The sequence below is a fragment of the Anopheles funestus genome, chromosome 3RL (genome assembly GCF_943734845.2).
Source record: "Anopheles funestus chromosome 3RL, idAnoFuneDA-416_04, whole genome shotgun sequence".
NCBI classification, from domain to species: Eukaryota; Metazoa; Arthropoda; class Insecta; order Diptera; family Culicidae; genus Anopheles; species Anopheles funestus.
In genome coordinates this window covers 73,164,656-73,192,253 of record NC_064599.1, presented here as the reverse complement: position 1 = coordinate 73,192,253, position 27,598 = coordinate 73,164,656, and the positions used below count along the sequence as shown (strand labels likewise).

Here is a 27,598-nt window from a genome sequence, read left to right as displayed (position 1 = left end):
CGAACGGCAACACATACACACGGATAAATATCAGCCCCTTTGCTGACGGCTGACTGTCTCGTTTGGCTGCGCGTTCCGCGTCTGTTCCCCCTCCGCAAACGCGTTTGCTTCCACAAACAGCCGGACGACATTCCATCGAACGGACCAACACACCGCACACCCGCAACCATCGTTCCGCACCTGTACCGCAGGAAAGACGCGTTGAAACGAGTTTACTGTCTCTCTCTCTCTCTCGCCCGCTCTTTCTCTCGCATCAACACACACCAGCAGGGCAGGTTCTGGCACTTGACTCGCGGAACAGGACGCAACGAAAAGGGTCTCGCTCTTGCTCGCTCTTCCTCTCGCGCACGATCATGTGACGAAGCATGAATCAACCACACACGCACACAAACTCGCCGACCGTACACGCCCGCGGTACGGCGCGGCGTGTGAGTGTGTGTGGGTGTTATCGGTTGTGCCGCGGCACACATATGCACACCCATACCACGACCGTGATCGACGAACGAATCGTCGGGTTCGGCTTCGGAGAAAGAGATTTTTTTTTAATTCTTCATAGAAACTGCAGCAGGGCGCACGCACGTTTCTCGCGAAGCTCGCAGCAGGCCAGTCAGTCAGCCAGCGAACAGTAGTACAGTCTGACACACTCGCAGTATTTCAGGTGTTGTCACTTTGCAAACACACCTCAACAGCAGCGGGCAGCAAAACGGTTCCCGTCGGTCTCGCGTTCTTCCCGATTGTTTATTGCGTTCCGTTTTCTGGACTACTATTGTTTTTTTTTGCAAATCAAAAGAAAAAACCAAACAAACGTCCGTTTAGCGCAGTGATACAGTGTGTGTTCTTCCGGTGCCTTCGATTATTTTTCTCCGGTGACAAGTGTGTTACTCCCGGCTCTGGGTACCGTCATGTGCAAGTGTGCAGTGTGTTGCGCGTTATACAATAACAGCAAAAGACGGGAGATAATTACGCTCGTGTGTTTTTTTTTGTTGAGCCGAGCGATTTCGGTTTTCTAATTACCCCTTTCGGTACACGCGATAATAGTTGCTGCTAAGTGGATTGATTGGAAAACACAATTTTCGGGCCAAGTGTTACTACCGAGATACATATCATCAGTGCGGTGCAGTGCAATCGGAATCACAGCAAAACACACAAACCTAACCCGCTCTGGTGTTCATATAGCGAAAGGGAGGGTGAAGAAAAAAGAAGAAGCAAAACTTCATGCAAGAAACGCCACCGGGCGTCTCCATAAAGCAGGCGGCGTATTATTGTTTTGACAGTTTTTAAACAGTACACAACAAAACTTCAAAAATCGAACAGCAATGTTTGTGCCGTATCGTAATGTGCCACAAGTAAATCGCATCATATCAAGCGTTAATAATCACAACACCGAGTGCCTTTAAGCTTTGTTCGAAGTGTGTTTGCGTGTGTGTATGTGTACCGCCCGATTTGTAGTGGTGTAAAACAGGGAAGGCGGTTTCTTTTCCCCAAAAAAACAACAAAAAAAACGTTTCCACGTGCCTTAAAGGATAGAAAATAAAACAAAAGCAAAACGATAAACAAGCGGTGGTTTGTTTGAATGTGCGGAAATTACGAACAACAGAAACAGCAGAGAATGGCACACGGTTCACTAACGGTTGCGGGAATGATTGTCAAAAGTGAATCGTCCACTGGGTCGTCCGGACGGACGGGTGCCATCGTTACCGGCACCGGTTCATCATCGCCCTCGACCACGACCGCACACAATTCCGCCAAGATGGGTTCGCGGCGCATCTTTACGCCACAGTTCAAGCTACAGGTGCTCGACTCGTACCGGAACGATGGTGACTGCAAGGGAAACCAAAGGGCAACCGCCCGCAAGTATGGCATTCACCGGCGGCAAATTCAAAAATGGCTGCAGGTGGAAAACAATCTTCGTTCGGTCGTAGCAAATGGTGGTGGTAATAGTAGCAGCAGCAGCAGCAGCAACAACAACGGTCATCACCCGAGCAGCGGTAGTAATGCCGGCGGTTCCGGAAGCTCGACAGGAGTGACGGGTCACGGTAGCAGCAGCAGCAGCAGCGCCAACACTAACAGCGGTGCATCGATGAAAATAAATCTTCTAAATCATCACCATCACCAGCATCATCCTGCGGCACATTATGTGCATCCGTCGCATCATCACCTACATTATCAGCCGATGCACCATCATCATGCGCCGGGTTTGACGGGTTTAATGCAAGCGCCATCGGTAGCAGCGGCGGCAGCAGCCGCAGCAGCAGCAGCAGCGGCAGCGCACTATCACCATCACCAGCACCATATGCACCAGCAGCAACAGCCGGTACATCCACTGGCGTTTCATCCGATCGCTGTACCACCGGTACAGCACCAGTCGCAACCGCAGCAGCAACAGCAGCAGCAAGTTGGATTAGACACCGTCAGACAACGCGTCGCACGTAATGGCGCAAGCGCCACCGGTCTGCTGTCACCCGTTCTGTCCCACACAGGTGCCACATCTGCCGCAGTACCTGTATCCTCCTGCTCACCCCTCTCGGTTGCCTCCTCATCCTCTGGAGCACATTCGGCTTCGTCGCTCTGTTCGGCGTCACCCAACTCGATGGTGCGGTCCCCATCATCGCATCAGTTGCTCGCATTAAGTGACCCAGCAGCGCCATCTGGTGGCGATACGATGGCGAACCAAACACACCATCACCAACAATCTGTCATCTTTTCGCCCGTACCGTTGCTGGCCGGCGCGACACCAACAGCACTGTCGTCGACCGGTGGTGCGAACGATACACACTACTATGGCCATATACGTGCGGTCGCAGCAGCGGCACAGGCTGCTGCAGCAGCCGCCGTCACTGCTGCCGCCGCTACCGCCCACCGTTACGATCATCCGATCGATCTCTCCCGGCCGGGGTTACAGTCCGCTCCTTCGCCCGTTCCTTCCTGCCAGCAGCACGCGCACTACAAGCCCGAACCGATCGCGTTCGATCGTACGGTAAAGGTGGAACAGGTGGAGTGTGAAGAGGAGGAAATTAGTGTGGAAGAAGTCGACGACGATCGTGTCGGTGCGATGGAACAGGCGTGGGATCTTTCCTGCCGTCGGTCCGCTACTGCTGCTACCACACTGCCGGAACGCAAACGATCCGCATCGGCAATGAGCGGTCCGATCGTGTCGCCCGACACAAGCCGACCTGCCAAATCGGTGAAGCTGTTCAAACCGTACCTGCTCGACGAGAAGGAACCGGAAGACAAAACCGTCTGCCCCAAGCAACAGCGACCCGATTCTGCGCTCGCCGACGATGATAAGGATTCGACGCGTGAATCTCCTGCGATCGTTGAACGGCCGATGACACCTACATTAATTGGTGCACGATCGTTACATTCGTACCACCATCAGCAGCAGCAGCAGCAGTATCCAATCATCTGGAGCGCTAGTTCACCTGCCTACTATGAGCAGCACGCGTACGAGCTTAGTCCACCGGCGTATCTGCTTGCCGCACAGTCATCGCATGGAACCGGCGGGAGTACCGATGCACCGTCCAGTACTACAGTACCGACTGGGCGAGGTTGCTGGAGCTCACCGCAAGCATCGCCCGTGTCCGGGTACGATAGTTCCACCTCGATCTCATCCGTCTGCAGCGGTCCGGAAGAGGACAACACCAGCCATAGCAGCAGTTCCAGCCACAGTAGCCACGGTCAGTCGGAAAAGCTGAAGCAGCAAGCCATCGACAGCTTCTACCATGATGTGGCCTGCCGCGGTGACTACCGTGCGGTCGCCACCAAGTACAACATCAGCCGCAAGTATGTGGAGAAGTGGTTGCAGCAGGAGCAGGAAGATGATCACCATCATCATCCGCATGGTGAAGTGATCGCGCCATCACCAGCTTCCGGTCCGCTCGGTGGTACCGTGCGATCACCCGTCGTGGTTGGATGATTTCATTCTGGCAGCAGTACGTCGGGTGTGCTAGGTGCATAGCAGATGTAGCAGTTTTGTTGTTTGTTTGTAGGCCATTTAATCATATTTGTTTTATTTAACTGAAATGTGATATTTTACTATATTGGATATTTGAACATACAGGGGAGGGATGAATCGTAATGTCTTAAATGCGTAAAAAAGAACAGTTTGCAAAGATGGAACGAAAGAGAGAGAGAGAGAGAGAGAGAGAGAAAGAGAGAGAGAGAGAGAGAGAGAGAGAGAGAGAGCAAAAAAAGAAATGAAGAAAAAAGGATGTACCAGAACGAGCAGGTCTTGTTTTAGGTTTCTGCTGGAATGGGGTTTTGCGCAGGTGTCGATCGGGGATTAACACCAACCCTGACGCACCTTATCATCCTGAATTCTAACTTTCTTTTTCTTTCTATAGTTTGATCTCCAGCTACTCGAAGGGTAGAGCGGAAAATGCGGGATTTCCCCACCATTATAAACACACACACACACACAATCCGAGCTTCGCTCTCGCAGGTGCCATAATTGAAGGTGCCATTAGCATGTTCTCCACAGAAACCGAATCGCTTACACCTAGACATATGTCTTCAATTGAGGATAGCTAATGGGTCAATTGAATAGGATTGGAATAGAGCACCCTTAACACCTTGAGATCCTCGAACACAGGTAGCCTCGTATCGGTTGACCTGACAGGATCGGGAAGACTTGCTTACATTCGGACGGGTTTCAACTATTACACGGGCGTACAGGGTACACAGGTGGGCATGTCGTTTTCCAATTGTCGAACGCAAACGGGGACCAACAACAACAACAACAACAAAATATATGCAAAACTGATGATTTGCATTTTACAACATACACAGGGACACACATCCTTACCACCCGAAAAAGGTCTACCGATGGGCCGTATCTTTTCGCACCTTTTTGCTTGTTCTTTTCGTTTTTGGCACCAAGTGTATTTAGAGTGTTAAGGTACTGTTTGGGAATTTCCCAAAAATCCACCGACGAACAAATAGCGACGCATATCCGAGGAAACTGATAGAGGGAGAGAGAGAAAGAGAGCGAGAAAAGGGTAGTAGTTCTGATGGGTGCAATGTGCGCTACCGGTGGTACTTTGCAGCAGAAGTTTCACATAACAGGGGCAATGTTTTAAAATAATTGCTTCGCATATGCACTTCTTGAACTAGACCCTATTATTACGCATCGACCTCATTCGTTCGCAGCACCGGGTTGGACAAATATGTTTGCTAGCGCGTTATTGATGTGTTTGTGATTTTTTGTTTTTGTTCGTTTTTGGCTTTGGATTTTGAGTCACCTGTAAGCTTCTTTTTGTTTTGCTGTGCTGTGTAGATACCCCAGTGCCCGGTTGTCACCCAATGTTAGGGTTAACCGGTGTTCCGCTTGATTACGATCGAGGAGGGATGGAGCGGTTTTATGTTTCTGGCTTGCATCATCATACCTTTCGAGCGGTAGCTAAAATTAGACTTCAATTGGCGAAGTGCAGTACATGGGGCCCCCCCTTCTGCGGGTGGATCAAAACAGTGTAGCGAGCAAAAAATGAAAACAAAAAAACACACAAGACACTCAAGCAATAACGTATGAAACGACAAACAGAACCAGGCTTTGAAAACAAACGTAAAAGAGAGAAGAAGAAAAAAAACCGATCATATCCTGTGACTGTTGTGGTGTAGGAAAATTTAGCAACTGTTAATGCCAGGGCGTTGCATCGTAAGGGGCTGGGCAAAAGAAACCACCATTTGAGGGCAAAACAAAGGGTCAAGATCACCGAAAGGGAAGCGCTCAAGTCAGCAAATGAGTCTTAAGATATGTCTTTTTTTAGGCATCGGAATCAAATCAAAGCCTTAATCACTTATAAAACCCGCACTATGCAATGCAACCGAAAACTTGACTGATTTGTAACGGTGCATATTAACTTAAATTGGACTTTTTCTCGATCTCTATGTTTCTCTCTCTCTCTCTATCGCTCCTTTTGACACTATCTCCCGTAAAGGTGCCAACAGATCGTAAACGATGTGGTGTACAGTAGATGAAGTTTTTTCTTTGTGCGTGCATATTTAACGATACGTTTAAGAAACTAAACATGAGCTAGAGTTAAGTAAGAATTATTTGTAATATACTGTTTTGTGTAAGCAGTAAAGAGGGGAAATGTTATGAAACACTATTCTATTAGCACGATACTACCTGCTCTAGCGATTTGTTTGATTTGCAAACTCGAATCCACCTCCACCTCTTTATAGCCTTTTATTTGCCCAAATCGCAAATCCCTTCCCAAATCCCGTTCCCTCTACCATCCCCTAAATCGAGTTCTTCCACCAGAGCAGAGTGTAACGGTTTACGGAAAACAACTACAGGAAAGCGCGTAATATCAACAAAAAAAAGTAATAGCAACGTAATTGTGAACTTCGAGTGCCTACATGAAAACGAATCAAACGTTTAGTAGTGGTTAGTTGTAGATGTATTATCATAATTTAAACCATTGCGATAGAAAGTAAAACTATTAAAGCAAGCAGAAACGAGCTTAGCGTAGTGTAGTGGAGAGCGTTCATATACATATATACTATTATAGATTAATATCCTAAGACAAACAGATCAAATACTTATCACACGCAAGGTTAAACAGATAGGTAATAGTGTGGGAAGAACGACGGGGGAAAGAAAGCCATGTGAAGCGAAACCACACACCATTTACAGCACCATTTAGCATGTTGGTTAAATGCAAACAATACAATACAATAACAATAATGAATATACAAAACATAACAAAAGTAAATCAAGTGCCAACACACACAAACAGCCACATGTGTGTATATGAAATGGTAGAGCAATACAGTAGATGCAAGAAGAAATGTGAAAATAAAATGAAAAAAACAAATGTTGAAATAATAATTTGCCAATGTTGTGTTACCTTCTGTTTTGTATGTTGAACGATTGAAAGAAAGAAAATATTTTACACTTGTCGGAGCGATGATATGTGCTTAAATTGCAGGTAAAAACAGGAGTTTGACCAAGTCTTTTTACTGCGAGTTTCCAAAAATTTGGGAATCGGTTGTCTGGAATGAAAATTTAACTACAGCTTTCGATGCGTCGAGAATCACATGTTAGAATGGCAGTTCCTTATTTATTGTTGCTTGTTTGAAATCATATTGAATTTAACAATTTTTTTCTTGTATTTCACATATCTTTCCGAATATACAAAACATAAATCATTTAATATAAAGATTGCCTTATAATAACTCCTCTCGACCACTTACAGAGAAAGACATTTTGTCTTTATCTACTGAACTTCAGGTTGGAATTTTATTAATAACTTTGTCTACTTTTTTTTTGGCAATTTTATATGACTATGTGAAACATAATTTCCTCTACTTAATGCTTCACCAGCCATTACGGTTTTGAACGGTTTGTTGGATTAATTAAATTCTTCTTCTTATGTGGCATTATAACCTCAAGGGAGAGGTGTCTTTTGTATGCTTCCTGGCTTTCCGTGACTTGATTTATCCGTAGCAGAATAGTCAGTCCTACATACGGTCCGGGGATGGGATTTGATACACGGTCCTGACGTATAAAAATCCGCGCCGCTACCATATACCTAAATCGTCTCAAGGATTATTTTTTTTGCTGTGTGTTCTACCAAAGAACTCCGATATTACTTACAATATTTTACCATATTATGCGATAATCCTACAGTAGAGTGAAAACAACGAATTATACTTCGGAGGATAAATATTTTAATGCATGTAATGCAACAATACGTAACGCTTTGTTGAAGTGGTGTATGTAGTAGCAACTCTTTTCTAAAATAAAACATTTTTGACAAAAAAATCAACTATGTCTTAGCTATTTAAACAAGTAAAATGTTAAAAACTTAAACATTATTTCATAAAAAATAATACTGTGTGATAAAAATAATAATGTTTATTATTCAATTTGATTTCATTTTAGAAGAAACTATTATTTTTATGATTAACTTCTAAATCTCCTTATAATTTGCAGGGTTTTTATATATCAGATTTGATCCTGCTGTTTGTGAAATATAAAACTGGTCGCTAACAAACTTCCCTACAGTTCCAATCATTCAATTGAAATCTTAGCTTTCAGAGAGAAAATATAGAATTCTATAATTTTTTTTTGCTCGGTTAGAACGTCCTGGCCGTATCAAGACTTATTGTAACACGTACCAGGATAGTCAGTCCATGCTACGGTGGGACGGTCCGGATGGGATTTGAACCCGGTCCTGCCATGTGAACGGGCGCCGTTTATCACATGCACCACCGGGCCGCCGCTGAATTCTATATTAATTAGCAGAATAAACAGATATTTCAATGATCGAATAGGTATTATGATTATAATTTTGCTCCATTTTTCTACTGTAGTTCAATAGTAAAATATGTTCAAGTCATGTTTTCTCTATGATAGAACTATTTAACAAAAAATGTGAGTAGAATAAAATTTTCCAGTAAACAAAAATGATCCAGCTGTTTTTGTGTCAAGATGCTAAAACCGAACGTTTAAAAACTTCAAATAAAAATCATTAAGCGTAGTTTTAGGTTCTAAAAATTTTACACCCACATGTATGGCCAGATATTTTCCCCCGATATGGTACCGAAAATGACTACAGCACCCCATTGAACCTAATTACGGCAAAGAAAGTGAATTAAGGAAAGAGAAACTAGTGATCATCCGGAGGGGCAGGTTCAGTAAATAAGAAATTCATTGCTTTGCCGCCAAGTTTTCCAACCGATTTTTACCATCGTACGTTCAATTGAGCGCGTATTGCGTTATCATTCAACCGAAAAGTGACCGTATAACATTGAACGACACGGTCGTTCAGGTCAGCTTATGAGCCCCTGATGGCGGGTACGATGGGCGAGGGGTGATGAATTATATTGATATATTTAATTTCAGTTTCAACTACAATCCCTCCTTATCGGTCAGCCAATCTACGGGCTATTTGTTTTCATTTATTTATTTTTGTTTCGAATACTTTCGCACTATTGGAAAATTTGTTGCAGTTGAAACCGAAGATGTGCGCCTACAATTGTTGGTCGGTCGGTTTCCAAGTTTCCAATCAAATGGGTGGAATTAATAGTTAAATTTTCTGCCACAATGATGAACTGTGTCACTTTTCATCACATCTCATACAATAAAACTAAAATTTTGGGGAAGCAAGCAAAAACTCCAAATTGTGTGATTTTTTTGCTCCAATTTTTTCAAAAAAGAAATGTGAAACCATTAATTCATTTAGTGTACGGTGGCCCCATCGCACCCACCCCGTCCCCCCCACCCCCTTTCAAAAAAGGAGGAGAAAATCGATGCAACTTTCACTAAGTACTGCACGCCTAATTGAATCAGACGGAGCACAATAAAGCTGCCACCACCTTAGCGCACCCTTCCGCACCCTAAATTAACCCCTTTTGTGGCCTCGAAATGCCCTCTGGCTGTCCTTGAACCTTTTTTTGAAAGCCGCGAATGGGTTATTCGCGCACACGAGTTGAATGCTTTTCACTTTCTTTCGAGTTTTCCTCGAGCAACACGCGAAATGCGGTATCAAATTACCGGTGAACCTATTACGAAAACGGGCCATCCAGTGACACAAAGCGCATCATGTCCTGGCGGGGCTTACGGAACACTTCCGTCAGGGTGGGCGTTCTGGAGGAAGGAATATTGTCCTGACACGTTAAACATTTGGCCACTAAAGAAAAAGGGGTCCAAAAAGAATGAAGAGATATGCATTGACGGTTCTGCTTGACTTTCTCACGTGTTTTCCGAACCAAATGAGATAAAAAAATTAAAGTTAGAGCTTTTTTTTGTTGCTACAATTATTTTATTTCTATTTGCTTTCTACTACAGCACCAAAACGATCATACGGAAAAAAGGGGTATAATTTAATTAACGCACGTAAAACTCACATCACACGCAACCAATATCTTATGTTTAGCTCTTACCACGTCTTAAATTTGTTTCTGAAAGTAATAGTCGTTGACTGACAAAAAAAAATGTTTCATGCTATTGAAACAGGATTCGAGATCGTTTTAGTATTTAATTGATTAATCACGATAAATATTTACCTAGAATTGTAACCGTAGATTATGTAATAAATCTAATAATTGTAAAAATAAAACAAATTTGTTTAAAACATACGCAATAACAAAAAAATAGAGTAAGTATTAGTTGAAGTGGAATATAAAATACAAAATTGATGACAACAGTAAACAAAACTTGGAAAAAAGAAAAAAGCATAAAGAAACTAACAAAAAAGAAACACACACACACAAATATGGAGAAAAGTGAAAAAAAGGAAATGAACTAGTGATACGAATCTAAATCTAAAAATATATACGAATCTACGATATACGAATAAAAATATCTAACAACTTAACGGGGGAAAATCATATCCACATTGTACTTGAAAATATAATTCAAAAAGGGGGAGAAAATTCTAAGAAATAAAAAGAAATATAAATATTCAAATTATACAAACTAAAGTAAATATGTAAAGGACATTGATGCTTACAAAAACAAGAAAAACGAACTAAGTAAAATCCTAAATAAATCAGTAATATGATAGGTATAGCTAAAAGGTATGAATAGAGAATGTAATATACAAAGCAAGTTCAATAATTCAATTCAATAATTCGTAAAAAAGAGGGTAGACAAGTAAACTAAACAAAGCAAAATACAAGTATCCAGTTTACTTTTACTAGAAGGTTAGATTAAATAAGAGTTGAGAAAAATTGTAAAAAAAAATTCAAACAACAAATAACAAAGTAAACATAAATAATATATAAATAATATAATAATATAATATACAAATTAAAGAAGCGAAGGTGAGAGGACTTTAAAAAAAATTAAAAAATAATAAACATACCAATAAGAAAACAAACCACAATGTAAAATGGTATGGAATGTACTACAAACCAGAGTAAGGAATGTAATAATAAAAAAATAATCAAGTAAAGGAAAAGTAAATTACACTTTGTAAAGAAAAGTACAACAAAAACAACTAAAACAAAAGCATACTAAAATGCTAAATGGTTTACTTTTAGCTAAACATGAAATCAAACACCTCACACCATACCAAGCGTGTTAATCATACAAGTGGTGATAGGAACATTTACCACCCTTTGTCCGGCAAAAGGGGTTGATTTGTAATTGAATTAGTTTGGACCCCTCACAGCATTGTCAAGTGGGCAGCGTGCGAAAAACAACTCTCTTACACACTTCATTATCAACCTGGCCCATAAATAGAAGGGACCAGTGATTTGGCAAAGTGGACGATTTGAAACTGTAGCACCCGGACGGGGCTCTAACTTTCGATGGCAGTCCCGAGGGCGTAAGATGGATGGCGTTAAAACGCTGGGCCCCAATGACATGGTAGCAGGTGATTTATCAAACATGGTGGAGCCTCAAACAACCCCCGGATGGATGTCGCAACGTGGGATGCGATTTTTTTTCCTTGCGCTCCCACGAAAACCGACCATTTCGCTTGTAGAACGTTGTGTCTTGTGGGGGCTATCGATATAATCGATGAGGGACCACCTCGATACGTCGATACATCGGATACCGTCGGTTCTCTCCCACGATCTAAGAACGTACCGGAAGGACGGTGCCATGTTGCAAACGAACAAACGATAAGACTAATTTGAAGGGTTTTTTTTTTGTTGTTGTTGGCACAGTGAATAATTAACCTGATAATAGAGGGTGCATATGATGATCGGCATAAGTCCGTAAGACGTGTCCAGGTGACATTTATTTTTCAATTAATTTATTTTTAATTTATGTTTTTACATCAAGGTTATAATACAAAATATTAAAATGATCTTTTTTTTTTAATTTTAAACACAAAACAAAATTTTTTTGTCGTTGCAAACTAGTTTGTAAGGCGATATTTAACATTATATTACTTTTTGTGTCGACTGTTGAAATTTTAATTAGCGATAAAATGGTGAATATTTAAAGTTTCAAAAAGCTATTTTTTTATTGAAATTTTTTCATTATTTTATTATACTGATAACCTAAAAGACAAAAAAGCAAATCAGGAAAAGGCCATTGACGAATTCTAGTAAATTGTATAACTAGTATCTGATAAACATTCCCTTTTAATCGGTTTATTAGACTTGGAGAAAGTCAGGGTTTTCCAAAAAAAGCCAAATTGTCAAAAATGAATAGAATTAACATTAATTATAATTAAAAGTTTATACTATGAAAAAACGTTAAAAAAACACAAATTATTCTTCAATTAAAAACAAATAAATAAAATTGTTATTATTGTTAAAATTGCACAGTGTTGATTTGCGCGTTAAATCAAGATTTTAATAAAACCAATAAAACGAAAACCAAAAGTATGTCACACACATAATTAATGTTGTTCCTCTTTAAAGTGCCTTCCGCCTAGGTATCTATTATCAATATTTGCTATTTAAACCTCACAACTTCATCGTTTCTGGTGGTGGTTTGCAATTGACCGGATGTGATGTGATTACATTTAAACTTTTTTTTTAATTTTTTTTGCAAATGGCCACACATTGCCTGTGATTCCCGTACAGGAGAGCAAAAAAAATGGCTAACGAAAAAGATAGAAAGAGAGAGAGAGTATGAGTGAAAAGGTAGAACGCGCGTTTGTGTCGGGCAGGATGGGGCGACTATTTTTAATCTGCTTTCGCGAAAGGATCGGAATGTGAGGCTATGCCAGCAGCAACGGTACAACAGTGGCAACACAACTCATACCGGGTGTATGGTGTTGTCGCTCGTTCCCCGACCACGAGGTCAGCGAGATCAGGTTGATGGGGCGCTCGTTTAACGCTTAGAAGGCAGGAACAGTAGCCAACGCTGTGATGCGCCACTGGCCCCATCAAGTGCTGAAAGCACGGCGAAACGGCGATAACGTTAGGCTGGCCGATCATTTTGGCAAGGGTGTAAGCATTCCTTCTCGGTGGATCCGCTACGTCTAGAATCGCAACGTTGGGTCGCGCGATGAACGTTTGTGCACGTTTAGCAGCCGTTTGATTAGATAGAATTTGGGGACCGATTGCTATCGATAATCTGATACAATGTTCTCTAGTTTATTGTCAACAGAATGGCTAACATATTATTAAAAAAATGAAATTGCATTTAACACAATTGCATTGCAAATTATTTCGCAATGTGCCACAATACGAAAATTGTCATTACGGTACACATTCAGTTATCAAAAATTTAATGAATGAATGAATTCCTTATCACTTACGGTGACCCACAGCTTGTCAAGAACGCATTTTTTTTATTGTTGTTTAAAATGTTAAACACGAAAGAAAAAAACATTTGTATAGCACTCGCTAAAATATTTCGCCGTACGATTTTATATGAAAAAAAAATCATAAAAAGACCTTTATGAAAGATGTACTTTTTATAAACAGTGAGCTGTTATTAAAATAAAATAGTCCATTGAGCGTAAGTGAGCATTGTTTAACAACTTTATTGTGAATTAATACTTCAGTCTAACATTTCACGCCTGTTCCATCCTTTTTTTTTAACGGAAATCGTTTAAAGATTTTGAAACGTAAGCTTTTGGCTGCGTTTTCTCTGGCTGCACTTTACGTACGCAGCCAATAAAGTCCATTCAGCCATAGTAAGCACGGTTCTAACACAACCATGTGGCAGCTGATGTAAAAAAGATATTTTTTAATGATTTTTTTATTTAATCAGTTTAATTTGTCCAATCTGCTGATTGAAACACCCAACATTATATTTTAATATGTAATACATAGTGTCTTACAACGTTTTTTCTTGCTTTACATGTTAAAATATAATAAATATCGACACTAATAACATCGGGAATAGGTCAACACGTGGTTTACTATGGTAGGTATATTTAAAATCGTAAAAAATTTCTCCCCATAGTTTTGAGCTGTCTGCTTAAAAGTTGACAAAGTGTATAGAAAAGTTCGTGCTTGATAATCACTCAAATATTTACAAAATATCCATCTTAATTTATTCTACTTCTTCTTGGCTCAATGACCTATAAAATCATGCCGACAACTTCTGGCTTACTTGACTTATTTTTATCACGTAACCGGATAATTAATCCTTGCTACGGGGGCACGGTCCGGATGAGAATTTGATCCCCGATCCTGTCATGTGGAACCAGCGCCGTTTAATTACGGAATTCATTAAAAAAAAGATCTTACTCAACTAAAATAGATCATTTAATAGATCATAAAATAGATTCTATTCTGTACGGAATCCGACGTGGGCACGATGTTTAAGGCTGTCTACACATGAATCCGCGGACGCCGCGGTCCGCGGAAAACACGTATAACTTGTATAGCAGTTGGGTCCGCTTGGCTGTCAAATTCCGCGGTGGGCTGTCAAACCTACCGCGGCACCGCGGAAACACAGTTTTGTTGAACATCAACAAACCCAATCGGACGTTTTCAATGAGTTTCGGCAAAAGTTGCGACCTATTTTTCGTATACCGAAATGTTTGCCGACAGCATTTCCGGAAATCAGTCAGTTTCGTCCAGACAGCAGGAGGACTGCAGGATTTTTGCTGTCATCGTGCGGATGTCTAGCAAAAAGCTCAATTTCAAAATTAAAGCAAAAAAGCTTGTCACAGCCGTTGCCACATTACTTTTTTCTATGTGTGGCGGTCGATCGTCTTTTTTTTCTCTTGCTTGCTCTTGCTTATTCTAGTATTTGTTCGATTCGCGAGTTCTGTTCTGCGCTGGTATGTCTTGCATCGCGTTCGTTCGTTCGTTCTGCCTGTGGCTTGTCGGTTTGTTTCGTTTTGACTAGTGGTATAGGATTTAGACCGTACTATTATTTCAAGGTTAGGGTATCCTCGCGCGATGTGCGCAAGGGTAAGTATGATTGTCATATACGGGAGTGATATTGCCAGCTCGCCCATGTGTGTTTTCTGCAAAGATAGTAATGGTAGGAAATATCGGGAATCGATCCCAGACTTACATTTGGAGGCAATTTACCGTGGTGTTTCAAGCGTTCGCGAACCGATTGTACCAACAATTTGGCGCCAAAAGGATTGATACGGACCAGGTTTTGTTCTACGTGCAGTGCGTCGAACGAAGTACCATCAGCTGTTCTGTTATGGTTCTATTGCTGGTGGTGCTTCGTGCGCGATGCATCAACATGTTGTGCACTGATCTGAGCAATAATGATTTTTAGGTTGGTGTTTTTTGTACGAGTGTTTTTATTTTTCAACATAGAATGGTGATCCTCGCACACGGACCGTTTTTACGTAGCTTTAGTTTGGCGATTTTACAATGATATTTGTTGAATTATGTATGGGTTTGTTATTAAAATAAACATTCCTTTTTTCGTAGGCTCTCGTGACATCTAATATGCAAAGCCGTACCAGAACATTATCTTGGCTCAAACATATTCTTGGCTCTTGCTTGATACCGAATAGGATCATTACAGATGTCGCGAAGTACGTTCATGTACAGTGCACTGTTAAATGTTTCATTGCGTTTCAATTTCTACACGCGCTTTTTATTTAAAGTGTCTGAGCATCTTTCGCACGGCATCGATTGCTGGTAAGAAGGAAACGCTAGAGAATGTTCCATGTGTTACGTTCAGCTGTGTTGTGATATGTTTTGCACTTAATATTAGTGTCGCTACGGTCGCATCCTACAGAAACAGTTTGGCCACGGGCTTAGCTGGTGCAATGCAATGCAATGCAATGCAATGAGCAATTGAATGAAAGGATCGATGGCAAATGAAATGTTGTGATCAGCAACTCTGGCCGGCAAAGACAAGCATTAGAAGAATGCTTCGAGGAACACTGGCCACGCAATCGATTTGTATTAAGAGAAATGCAAATAGAATTATTAGACATATTAAACTGATACAGCTGTTTATTTTTCACAACACAAAGAAAGCTGTAACGTGTTTCAAAATATGCTATGAAACATAAACATAGCTACATTAACACAACATAGCTGTGTGTACATATTTCAGTTCACAATCAATTCCAATGTTGTTTTAATTGTATTGTTCAGTCTATTATGAGTATTATTCCACAACCGTGTGAAGCTGTGGTACGTTCGTCAGAACGTCTTGTCACACATAGTTTGCGCATTATTTCATCGGTTGATCATTTGACGATGGGTCTGAACGACAAGCCATGCATACATTCCTTAAGATAAAATATCGTTTGAATCATTGGGATCACGAAACACTATTGTTTTACGCTCCAGTTTTTGACTACTCACGACGGTTTTATCATCCACAGCTTCCATGCATATGATACGACGTATACGCATGATACAAATGTTGGGATAATTCTGCAGTGTGAGCATATGACGAACTAGTTCTTTGATGGTTCTTTATTTCACGGTCCTATAATCAAATCGGATTCCAACGCCCAAAACGTCTATCAGCTCATAACAAAATCGTGGTAGAAAACAGCAACAGCTTCGACACATGAGCATGAGCTGTTGTTTTATTTTTGTATGATGTCTTGGTGCATTCGCCTCTCTTAATATGAAATAATAATTATGTTAATAATAATGATAAAAATTAGGAAAGCAAACGTACAGCGATTCATCAGCGATTCTGTATACGATCCCGCGAACAACTCGGATAGCTTCGATTTGTGTTGTAAACCAATGCATTTGTTGGTGTTGTTGGTGTTTGGAGCAGTCTGACAACCGCACGGATTGTACACTTTTGCATCGACGGTAGAACGAGCGGGAGTACGAGCAAGAGGGCATAACCCAAGAGAAGCGAACAGCATGAGAAAACTCATCAGACTCGACTCGAGCTTTCTGACCGTCTTTCCCTCAGTGTCAGTGCGAGCAGGCACGGAATATTTTTTAGAGGGAGACGTTCTGTCATTTGCTCTTGACAAGTCGAAACTTTTTGCTTGGGAAATCTGCGGAACAGCAGGCGCCGCGGTAGGTTTGACAGCCCACCGCGGAATTTGACAGCCGAGCGGACCCAACTGGTATACAAGTTATACGTGTTTTCCGCGGACCGCGGCGTCCGCGGATTCATGTGTAGACAGCCTAAAGCCAAGAACACATGATGCATACTTGTATGCGGCGACAACTGACAGCTCCAAATTTTTTTGATTTCTCGTCGCCGGCTCGTAACCCATATATCTGGGTTACGAGCTGGCGACGCGGTGACGTTCGGCTATCGCCAGAGTTTATACCTTTATAAGTTGGGGAGTTGAATCACAGCGATGCGAGGGTAACTCCTGCTTTTAAATTTTAGCCGTTATGTATCCGAATTATTTTTTTTTTGCTTAGCAATGCGGTATTCAAGGGGGTATAACGTTTGGAAAAATTTATATAGATGTAAACTGTTGACTTTGAACAATACACATACTGAATAGTCCTGTACTTATCAACTGCTGCGGGATCTTGCTGTATATTCTGCATGCATAATAATGTTTGATTTTAGCTACGCAAGAATGTTTAAATCACGATTTAATGGTGCTTCTTCTCCTTCTTGGCGTAACGACCTCTGAGGTCATGCCGACCATTTCTGGCTTGCGAGACTTATTTTACTACGTAGCTGAATATCCCTTATCAGCCCTTGCTACAGGGTAACGGTCCGGAAGGGATTTGATCCCTGGTCCTGCCGTGTGGATCGGCGCCGTTTATCACATACAACAACGGGCCGATTTAATGGTGCTGAATGTGTTAAATTTTGTTTAACTAATAATTTGCAACATAATTATTGAAAATCGATTTAAAAAATCGATACCATCATCGAATCCATGAACACCATTATAAACACAACGAAACTTCTTTTGATACATCGTTCATGTCTGCGTCTGCGACACCCCCCACACGATAGCTACAGCTACACGAGCGACGCCTCGCCAAGAACAAAAGAAATTCCTAGAAAAACGGTAGCTGTCAGTTGTCGCCGCATACAAGTATGCATCATGTGTTCTTGGCTTAACGTGTAAAACAACTATTTAAGGGCCGATTACATTATGTACTTTTGCTTGGTTTTTACCATGGTAGAATGTGTCAAAATAATTTCAAACTGCACTATTTGACAGAAAACACCATGGCTCATGTGTAATCGCAATCTTGGAACAAAGTTGGTTTTTTCTATGCTACCACACGGTGACAGAATCTACACAGGACATACCGAATGTTTTTTACCATGCCTTGGTAGAATCTGTCAAATCGATTTTGACACATTCTACCATGGTAAAAACCAAGCAAAAGTACATAATGTAATCGGCCCTTTATAAGAACAACGTTCATGGAATATTTTCCAGAAATTTTGGAAAAGCTGTTATGTATATTTATTCTTGTTTATTATGTTTAAACCTGTTTAACATCTCTAAATGAAAGAATTTTATATTATAATTCACAAATTTCATGTTGCTGCAGCATTTCGTAGAAAAATACCGATTCTGTGTTCGTTAAAATCAAATTTATATGAGCAAAAAACTGTCAAGTAAATCCATTTAATTTTTTAAAATAAATATACTTTTTTTTACTTTTACTGTAATACCTAAACAAAGAAACTAGTCGTGAAACTAGTATTACTATTATATAAAAAAAGTAAATTAAAAAAATATTTGATCCGAAACGCATTTTTTGTTATTGTTACGTGTACACGCTGCCTAACCTTTCAAGGCAATCTTGTTTTGGTTCGGACGGATTGGTTTGCTTTCAACTCCCACCAACACACAGTACTAAAGATTACCTCACTAGCAAAACACTGCTGTGCGTACACGATTGTGTTTTTTTGTTTGCTGTTTTACACAATACCTCACGCGTATACAAAACTGTTCCACTGTGTGCGCTGCACACGGGAACGTTCCGTACACAGCTGCATTTCGTGTTGTTTCCATTCCGTCGTAGCGTACACAAATGTAAAGCTGTGCGATTTGGTGTCGCGAATGTGCTGCATCAGCAGATAGGAAGAAGCTGGCTGAGCGGTAACTGTCGCCGTGTAATTATTGTGGCGCATGGAATGAGGGAACAATATTACTGATTGTCTGTGGGACGTACGCCTTGACGCTTTTGCCACAAGTGCTCTTTTGTGTCACGATTAGCGGATGAGCAGTAGCGAAACTTCACATCCGCCCACGGACGGTGCTTCTTTTGGGAGGATCTAAATTTTGACAAGGAATCCACACAGGCGTTCCTCCACACCCGTAGGTACGTACCGTGAAGGTGAAAGAATGCGAAAGAATTACATAAAACAATGCCCCAAAAACCGGATTGAAAGGCGTAAAACCTGAATTCGCGTCCGAATTGAGCGTGTTAAATAATCGTTGCAACGTAGAGCAAATTGTGAAAACTGTGCCAGGAAAAGTTCCCGACTTACTTCCTGGATACATAAAGTGCAACAGATGGGGTGGTCACACAAAGCAGGCCACAACTCTATTAAGGGTGGTTCATCTATTATCAGTTTTGGACTCGCGTCGTGTTACGCACCGTGTTCCGCTTATCGATGCCAGATTGCGTTCTGTAAACTATTGTTTCCGTCCCACTTCTCTCTGTGTGTGTGTGTGTGTTTGTCGCTTATCGTGTACCCAGTACCCTGACCACTAACTTAAACATACCATTTGCTGTCTCCATCTTCTAGGTTATAGCATCTCCTATAAGTAACCACCGAACAGCAGCAGCACAGTACAAAACCCATCGCACCATGATGCACATGTCGTTCTGGTGGGGTTCCGACGTGGGCGATGTGTTCTTCTCCGGTCTGACCGTTAATGGGACCGGCCCAATGGTAGCACTTTGTCTCACGCTAACAGCACTGTCCGTTGCCTACGAAGGGCTAAAGGTAAGGTTTGGTGCCCAAGATAAGCTCTAATCAGTTCACTGACCGATATGCCGTGTGCAGTGTGTTGGTTCACGCATCGACTATTGTTTGATCTAAAATGATAAAAAAAAAACGATATGCGGACAATGCAGCCCAAGTTGGTTCAGTTTAAGTGTCAGTTTGTTTTCACTTTCAGATCCACGGTGCAAAGGTACGCGCACGGACAGCAAGAGAACGGGTACGGTCCGGATCCTGCCCTCCAAGCGAAAGTGCCACCCTGCTATCCCTGGAAGGTAGCGTCAGCAATGGTCCACTGATCGGTAGCACTTTGTCACGCCGTGTACGGCAGCTGCTTGCGGAAGCCATTACCTTTCTGTTTCACAGCATGCTTGGTTATGCGCTAATGCTGACGGTGATGGTTTACAACGGCTATCTGTTTATTGCCGTGGTCGGTGGTATGGGACTCGGGTACTTCCTGTTCGGTCATCTTTCGATGAAGGTGAACATGGAGAACATTCAGGCACAACAGACGAAAATGATCTGCACTACGCGCTGTCTAGAGCAAGGTAAGATGATGGTCCCGCTGTCCCGTAAATAACGATCATCTGGCGTTTTGCTTGGAACCATCCATTAGCACCATTAGCTTGTTCATCGTTCTTTATCATGTTCTCTCTCTCTTCTCTTCTTTCACACCTGCGTCCAAATGCACCTCGATGCTCCTCGTACAGCCGAAAGCTGCGCAATGAGTCATTCGACGCCCTGTCCAACCGGTGTATGTGACAATCGGTTTTAGAACCGACTTGGTGTTTGCATTCTGATCTTCGGTTTCTGATGTATCATTTCATTTTTTTTGTTTATTTTGCCTCTTTTTTTTAGCGCACTACCCGCTCTAATTATCAAACTCTGACCTAATTTCTCACCTGCCGTCTCATACCAAGAAACACATCCCTTTTTCCATCTCTTCCTGTAAGATAAACCCGTTTCTGTTTGTTCTTTTGTCGTTTTCGATATTTTTTTAAGGTTTGCATTTTGCTTACATTTAGTTTTTGTTTTGTGTTTTTTATATATTTCTTTCTTTTGCCTGATTTTGTCACTACTCCGTTCTAGAATCGGTAAACCCTTCTGCATCGACCAGTCTCGAGCATTATCCACGTAGCCCGTCGGTCGGTCCCGATGCACATGCACATGGTTCTGGATGTCATTAATACAGACAGCACACGGACAGCATCGCGCAAGCCCTACCCGACCCACGTTACCACTTCCATCTTTTGTTCGCGTTTTGGGATGGCGGTGACAAAGCAAAAAAAAAAACGCGCTTCCAAACGCCCAAAAGCATGCACAACAAATCGCATCGAAACTGTGATCTTTTAGCGTTTTCCCCATCCCCTTTTTGCTCCGGTGCTTGGAGGCACGGTTCGAGGTGTGCGTATCGATTAGCTATTGATTTAAGGAAGGTGCCAAGATTACCATTTCAAACCTATGGACAATATTTAAGGAAAAGTGGGCGCATGTCGGTATATGACTGTAACGTTGAACCACATCAACCGCTTCCGGCTTTCATATTCAATTGATTTGTGATATTTTTCAATTCGTTGTTGGTTGTTTTTACAAAGCAAAAGTGTGTGTTTTTTTTATTACTGGAAAAGTATAATACTTTCACAATAAATCAAGAATGTATTAAAGATAAAGACTTACAAGATGTAAACGAAGAGGAGTATCAAATGCATCCACACGCTTTAAGGCATTTGGGCGAATCGTTTGTAGTCGATCTTTTCCAGCTGCACCAAGGGTTTAAGCTGCTCGGCAAAAATGCGCATATCCTCAGCGATCGCATCCTGGCCCTTCGGTGCTAGCACGGACAGCTCCACCAGATAGCTCTGTGAGATGGGCTCGGTCATGTTTTTCAGTATTTTTGACACCGTAATCTTCATGCGACCCTTGCGAAACATGTATCCTTTGGTGGAGTATTCAAAATCCAACCGAAAGCCCATCTCGGTTAGAAAATCAATTACTAGCGGTGTGCAAGCAATATCCAGGCTGCTTCTCACTAGCGTCGGTCTGGTTCGATCACCCAGCTCCGGTTGGCCGATGTATCGTAGCTGCAGTGGTGCTTCCACGTCCTGGGCGCGTCGTACCCGTACCGTCATTACCGGTGTCTACAAGGATGTGCGACAACAAGGTAAGCATCTATTTTTCGATACAAAAACATTGCATAAATTACCTTCTCTGTGGGTAACTTCAAGCTGAAGCACATTTCTATATCACTGAACGTTTCCGGACTAGCATCAACGTTGTCGCAAAGCCCTCGCAATCTGGAAGTATGATCATGGTTTATGTTTTGTTTTTTTGGGATGAACCGTGCCTGAGCCATCCTTACCGGTGAAGCAGATTTTCTGCCGCTGAATCTAAAATAGAGCCTTGCAATAAAAACTCCTGATTCGGTATAATGTTTGAGCTGAGTGCTTGCTGCAGCAGCTCGGCAGCATTAACCTGTGCACCCATTACACCGTTGTAAAGCACAATTTACTACTGTAAAGTGACGAAAATGTACGGACGCCAGGAAATGTTGCTGGTAAAAGCATTTAGTAAACAATACAACAGAACACAACAATTAGCTGTCAATTTTGAACGTATTGAATAGCCAAGGTTGATATAGTACAGGTGACCTCGTTCAATTGTTCCGATGTATTAGATTATTTTTACAATATTCATGAAATAATCCAATATCCTACCTAGCTGTAGATAGACCATAATTAAATTATCTTTGCAGAATTATATTACAGCACTGATTTGATTTAGTCTTCGTTTTACTCATTTGATGTATCGTATTACAACTGTAAACAAACTTGAAAATCCCTGTACCGCATACATTTAACTACCTTGATTATCTATTGTCAAAAACATATGTTTACGCATAATTCCGCACATAATAGAAACCGCATAAACAGTTAATCCACAGGGTATAATCGTGTTGTTTTTGGTAACTTTACAGGGCTTAGTTACTAAATTCGTAAATGAAACAATCGTGTAAATAGTTCTGCTTCAGAACGAATTAAAATGCAAAAACATTCCGCGCTAAAGGTGCTACCCAGCGCTTGTGCGGCACTTCGATAGTATGCGTGTGCACGTGCTGCGGTTCATCAACACAAACAAAAAGCAATCGCGATTGTAAATTACACAATCCACCCCGCCGAGAAAGGTAATGGTTCCAGCGTAGTCTAGATCCACTTCATTCACCGCACACGCTTTCGCCTGGAACGCACACGGCACGCGCTCGGTACAATTTGCAAATCATTCCTCGTGTGACGCTTTCGTCCAGCTTCCTTAGCAATGTCGTCGATCAAGCTGCATAGCAGTATATTCCATCCAACGCTACGAAAACTGCAGTGCCAGGATGTGGCGATTGAAGCGCACAATCTGATGTATCCCGTGTTTTTAGTGTACGAAAAAGTTCCCGGATTTTGTAAGTGTTCAGTAGCTTTGTTTTAATCTCGATTTTCTATTCCTTTTGCTTCACAGTGACGACGATGAAGCTGTTCAGCACATTCCAAGCATGCCGGGAGTTTCCCGTTACGGTATCACCACCCTGCTTGCTCACCTACAACCATTGGTGACGAAAGGGCTCCAATCGATTCTACTGTTCGGTGTGGTCGACAATCTGCCTAAGGTACTTTGGCGACTGCTGTTTTCGTACAGCTGTGATAACATGCGCCATGAATGCTCATTATCACTGCTTTGCTTCATGATCTTCTAATTTTAGGACTCCATCGGTTCGGGAGCCGATTGCGCCACAAATCCGGTGATACGCGCACTGCCCCGACTACGTGCCGCCTTCCCCGATCTGTTGATTGCGTGCGACGTGTGCCTATGCCCGTACACCGACCACGGTCACTGTGGTGTATTGACACCGGACGGTGTTATCGACAATGAGCCCAGCATAAAGCGCATCGCTGAAATTGCCCTGGCGTATGCAAAGGCAGGTGCCCACATTGTTGCACCGTCCGACATGATGGACAATCGCATTTACGCGATAAAGCAAATGTTACGCGCCAACAACCTAGATAACCGGTGTTCGGTGCTGTCGTACTCGGTCAAGTTTGCGTCCGGCTTCTATGGACCGTTCCGTGATGCGGCCAAATCAGCCCCTGCATTCGGCGATCGGAAATGCTACCAATTGCCACCGGGATCGAAAGGCATTGCCAAACGGGCGGCGGTACGTTCGATTGTTATCACCAACCACCATTCAATTATAAAAATGGAATCAATTTGTCGTGTTTGTTGTTACAGAAACGTGACGTCGAGGAAGGTGCCGACATGCTCATGGTAAAGCCCGGTATGGCTTATTTAGATATTGTGAAGCAAGTAAAGGACGAATATCCCGAACTGCCGCTGTTTATCTACCAGGTAATGTAAAACACTCCATGTTCGATGTTTTAAGCAAATAATACGTGTGCATTTCTTTTTGAAGGTATCGGGAGAGTATTCGATGCTGCTAAATGTGGGAGAAATTGGTGCCTTTGATTTGAAGACTGTTCTGTGGGAAGTGCTGGTAGGTATGCGCCGTGCCGGTGCCGACTGTATCATATCCTACTTTACACCACTCGTGCTCGATTGGTTGAAGAAATAATTTATCTCGTTTTGTTAGAAATGGTTAGGTGTTGGGACAAAGCTCTATTTTACATTAATTACATTGGAAATGAATCTACTGGAATCGAAACAAATGCGATTTATTTTATCAATTTCACGAGTGATATATCATAATGAATGCGACAACCCATACTCGGGATGACACCCACTTGGCAGAAATCGCATGAGAGGGGGGAAATTTCTTCATTCTCGCTACCCCTGACCCTCACTTTCGAGCGATCGTACGACAAACTCTCACTCCACCACCCTACCTCACTCACACACGCTCCTATATTCTATGTAAACCCTCACCGCAACCTGCGTCACCAACCCACCCCACACCTGAACGGTCCCATACTCGAAGTGTTAGACAATTTTGGTTCCACACTTTGAAGCCTGTCGAGGAGTGTGGCACTATATTTTTTTTCGCTGTCTCCTTTCTTTCACTGCAAAATTGCTTTTGCCCTGTCTTTGGCGTATTCATATGACTTTGGCCTTTGCTGGAGGCGGAGGTGTGTGCGCAAGCGTTATCGTGTTTTGTGAAGTGATTCTTTGCTCCGGTAAGTAATGTGAAAACTAGGGATTGTGATTAGTGAATTAATTCTAATCCTTGTGTTTTGTGCGTAGTGAATCCCATCGAGTCGATCAGCTGATGGAAAGAGTTTGGCCGTGAAGCGGAAAGAGTGAAGCCGGAGTTAAACCGCAGGATGGCAGGACAAATCACATCGGAGAGAGTGCTGAATACTCGCCGTCTTGAGAGGTACGCATTTTAACACTCGAAATGAGTTAAAGAAAAAAAAACAAAGTGTAAAGATTTCTCATGTCTCTCCGTTTTTTTTTCTTCTATATATTTACAGAAACCTCTGCCGAACATAGGAACCCCATCCCACCGACCGCTTCGCAGAACGCCGGCAGTTTTTTTTACCTGTTCGTCGCATGATGTGCAATAAAAAAAGGGATCGTATCCCACTTGGCAGAAATCGCATGAGAGGGGGGAAATTTCTTCATTCTCGCTACCCCTGACCCTCACTTTCGAGCGATCGTACGACAAACTCTCACTCCACCACCCTACCTCACTCACACACGCTCCTATATTCTATGTAAACCCTCACCGCAACCTGCGTCACCAACCCACCCCACACCTGAACGGTCCCACACTCGAAGTGATAGACAATTTTGGTTCCACACTTTGAAGCCTGTCGAGGAGTGTGGCACTATATTGTTTTTCGCTGCCTCCTTTCTTTCACTGCAAAATTGCTTTTGCCCTGTCTTTGGCGTATTCATATGACTTTGGCCTTTGCTGGAGGCGGAGGTGTGTGCGCAAGCGTTATCGTGTTTTGTGAAGTGATTCTTTGCTCCGGTAAGTAATGTGAAAACTAGTGATTGTGATAAGTGAATTAATTCTATTCCTTGTGTTTTGTGCGTAGTGAATCCCATCGAGTCGATCAGCTGATGGAAAGAGTTTGGCCGTGAAGCGGAAAGGGTGAAACCGGAGTTAAACCGCAGGATGGCAGGACAAATCACATCGAGAGAGAGTGCTGAATACTCGCCGTCTTGAGAGGTACGCATTTTAACACTCGAAATGAGTTAAAGAAAAAAAAACAAAGTGTAAAGATTTCTCATGTCTCTCCGTTTTTTTTTTCTTCTATATATTTACAGAAACCTCTGCCGAACATAGGAACCCCATCCCACCGTCCGCTTCGCAGAACGCCGGCAGTTTTTTTTACCTGTTCGTCCAGCGACCGCTTGCGCATGATGAGCGTAGGTGCAATAAAAAAAGGGATCGTATGTATTTCCTGGTAATTATTTCGTTCACGGTCGTGGTGTGTTTGGGACGAGGGTGTCCCGAATGCAGCAATAGGAAAGAAAGGGAAAGCGAGAAAGAAAAAAGCGAAGGAAAGAACGGGACAAAATAAAGCTAATTTTTTGGCTTCCAGGCTTATTATAAATAAGCTTGGGAGCTTCCATGCTTGCAAGCTTGCATGCTCGTATGCAAGCGTACATACGTCCCGCCCCCTATACCCGATTCCCCCACCCCCGCGAACGATCCACGAACGAGGCTTACTAAGTTGCTAGTAAGCCTTTAATAAGCCGGCTAATAAGCCTCAATGTCGTACGACTTTTGCCAAGTGGGATGTATTTCCTGGTAATTATTTCGTTCACGGTCGTGATGTGTTCGGGACGAGGGTGTCCCGAATGCAGCAATAGGAAAGAAAGGGAAAGCGAGAAAGAACAAAAAAGCGAAGGAAAGAACGAGACACACTGAAGCTTATTAGGCTACCAACGCTTATTACCCAGTCATGCAAAAGCGAGTTCATGCGGTCGAGTTTCTTTTGTTCTCATGGTCCCTAACGGGTCTGTTCGGAATCCACCGCGGAGTCCCGGAGGAAGACATTTAGCGACCACACGCACACACTCAAACCGGGTTGGTATATAAAGCCCCGCGTAGCCACGCCCGCTTCAGTCGCCCGCGAGCGTTCGTAGCGTGTGGATTTACGCCGGATTTTAGCAAAAAAATAAATGAATTTCAGAAAATAAAATCGCCAGGGGGGTTCCTCAAATTCACTCTCTCGTGAGAGCGTGAGAGAATCTTTTTTCCCCATACAATTTCCTTGGAGCTTTTGCTGAAATGATAGAGAACATTGGATTAGAAATTGGTGTAGAAGAAAGTCATGCTTACATTTGCGCCATCCGACCAGTCGTTGAGGGGGTACGTTGTGTACCGTATATAAATGAAGCTGAATGGGAATGGATTTCACTGCACGTATGATGCAAAAAATAATTCTTTCGTGCTTTTAGATAATTTTTGGGGAAAAATATTGCATGTCAGGTTTGTTTCCTACCATACGGCCGTTCCGATAAAAAATATTAGACGCTGTTTGGACCTTTTCAACTACCCTCAAGGTGTGGTTTAATGGAAAATTTCTTTAAACACACATAAATACGAGGTAGCTGCTACACGTGCTATTTTTTTCCCATGAGCGTTCAGACAGACGACAGGTAACTAGCACTGTTCGTTGTCGCTACGCGCCTATACATGCGGAAGGTGTTACTGGTTCTTGTAGGCAGGTAATGAACACAGGATGCTATGTAGGTTCGACTAGAGGAAACCGAATACCTCTGATGATAACTGAGTCATACCACAAACCATTGCTTGGCCAAGAAATGGTTACCGGCTAAACACCGACCCGCGTACCAGTGATGCGTACGGGTACATAGGTAAAGAATATGAATGTAAAAGAATGCGTCGATTAGGTGTCGCACGATGGGACTAGAGGCAGTGAA

At 42.4% G+C, this 27,598-nt stretch overlaps 4 protein-coding genes across 8 annotated transcripts; 3 read left to right on the top strand and 1 right to left on the bottom strand.

Moving 5' to 3' along the window:
- The first annotated feature begins 342 nt into the window (after positions 1-342).
- LOC125772081 (homeobox protein slou) lies at positions 343-6,832 on the top strand. The gene has a single exon (XM_049443433.1). It carries the CDS (start codon positions 1,574-1,576, stop codon positions 3,914-3,916), a length of 2,343 nt encoding a protein of 780 aa, XP_049299390.1. The 5' UTR covers positions 343-1,573; the 3' UTR covers positions 3,917-6,832.
- An 11,717-nt stretch (positions 6,833-18,549) lies between these two features.
- Positions 18,550-21,375, top strand: LOC125771240 (uncharacterized). Of its 4 annotated transcripts, XR_007419286.1 has the most exons (6): positions 18,550-19,077; positions 19,508-19,708; positions 19,884-20,253; positions 20,416-20,459; positions 20,564-20,707; positions 20,795-20,906. XR_007419286.1 is itself a non-coding variant. In XM_049441646.1 (5 exons), the coding sequence occupies exons 2-5, from the start codon at positions 19,571-19,573 to the stop codon at positions 20,597-20,599; spliced, it is 588 nt and encodes a 195-aa protein (XP_049297603.1). In that variant the 5' UTR covers positions 18,550-19,077; positions 19,508-19,570; the 3' UTR covers positions 20,600-21,375. The 4 variants fall into 4 exon arrangements, 3 of the variants coding, with proteins under 3 accessions (XP_049297603.1, XP_049297602.1, XP_049297601.1); XM_049441646.1 differs by having other exon boundaries at positions 20,564-21,375; XM_049441645.1 differs by lacking the exons at positions 20,416-20,459; positions 20,564-20,707 and adding an exon at positions 20,947-21,375 and having other exon boundaries at positions 18,554-19,077; positions 20,795-20,913.
- On the bottom strand, positions 21,306-22,272 carry LOC125771239 (mediator of RNA polymerase II transcription subunit 18). The gene is made up of 3 exons (XM_049441643.1): positions 22,065-22,272; positions 21,909-21,999; positions 21,306-21,843 (listed from the first exon to the last, which is right to left on the bottom strand). Exons 1-3 carry the CDS (start codon positions 22,187-22,189, stop codon positions 21,424-21,426), a joined length of 636 nt encoding a protein of 211 aa, XP_049297600.1. The 5' UTR covers positions 22,190-22,272; the 3' UTR covers positions 21,306-21,423.
- A 341-nt stretch (positions 22,273-22,613) lies between these two features.
- On the top strand, positions 22,614-26,101 carry LOC125771238 (delta-aminolevulinic acid dehydratase). 2 transcript variants are annotated; one of them, XM_049441642.1, is made up of 7 exons: positions 22,614-23,127; positions 23,207-23,354; positions 23,448-23,900; positions 23,975-24,091; positions 24,156-24,873; positions 25,741-25,874; positions 25,973-26,101. In XM_049441642.1, exons 1-5 carry the CDS (start codon positions 23,018-23,020, stop codon positions 24,312-24,314), a joined length of 987 nt encoding a protein of 328 aa, XP_049297599.1. In that variant the 5' UTR covers positions 22,614-23,017; the 3' UTR covers positions 24,315-24,873; positions 25,741-25,874; positions 25,973-26,101. The 2 variants fall into 2 exon arrangements, with proteins under 2 accessions (XP_049297599.1, XP_049297598.1); XM_049441641.1 differs by lacking the exon at positions 25,741-25,874 and adding an exon at positions 24,941-25,073.
- The last annotated feature ends 1,497 nt before the right edge of the window (positions 26,102-27,598 follow it).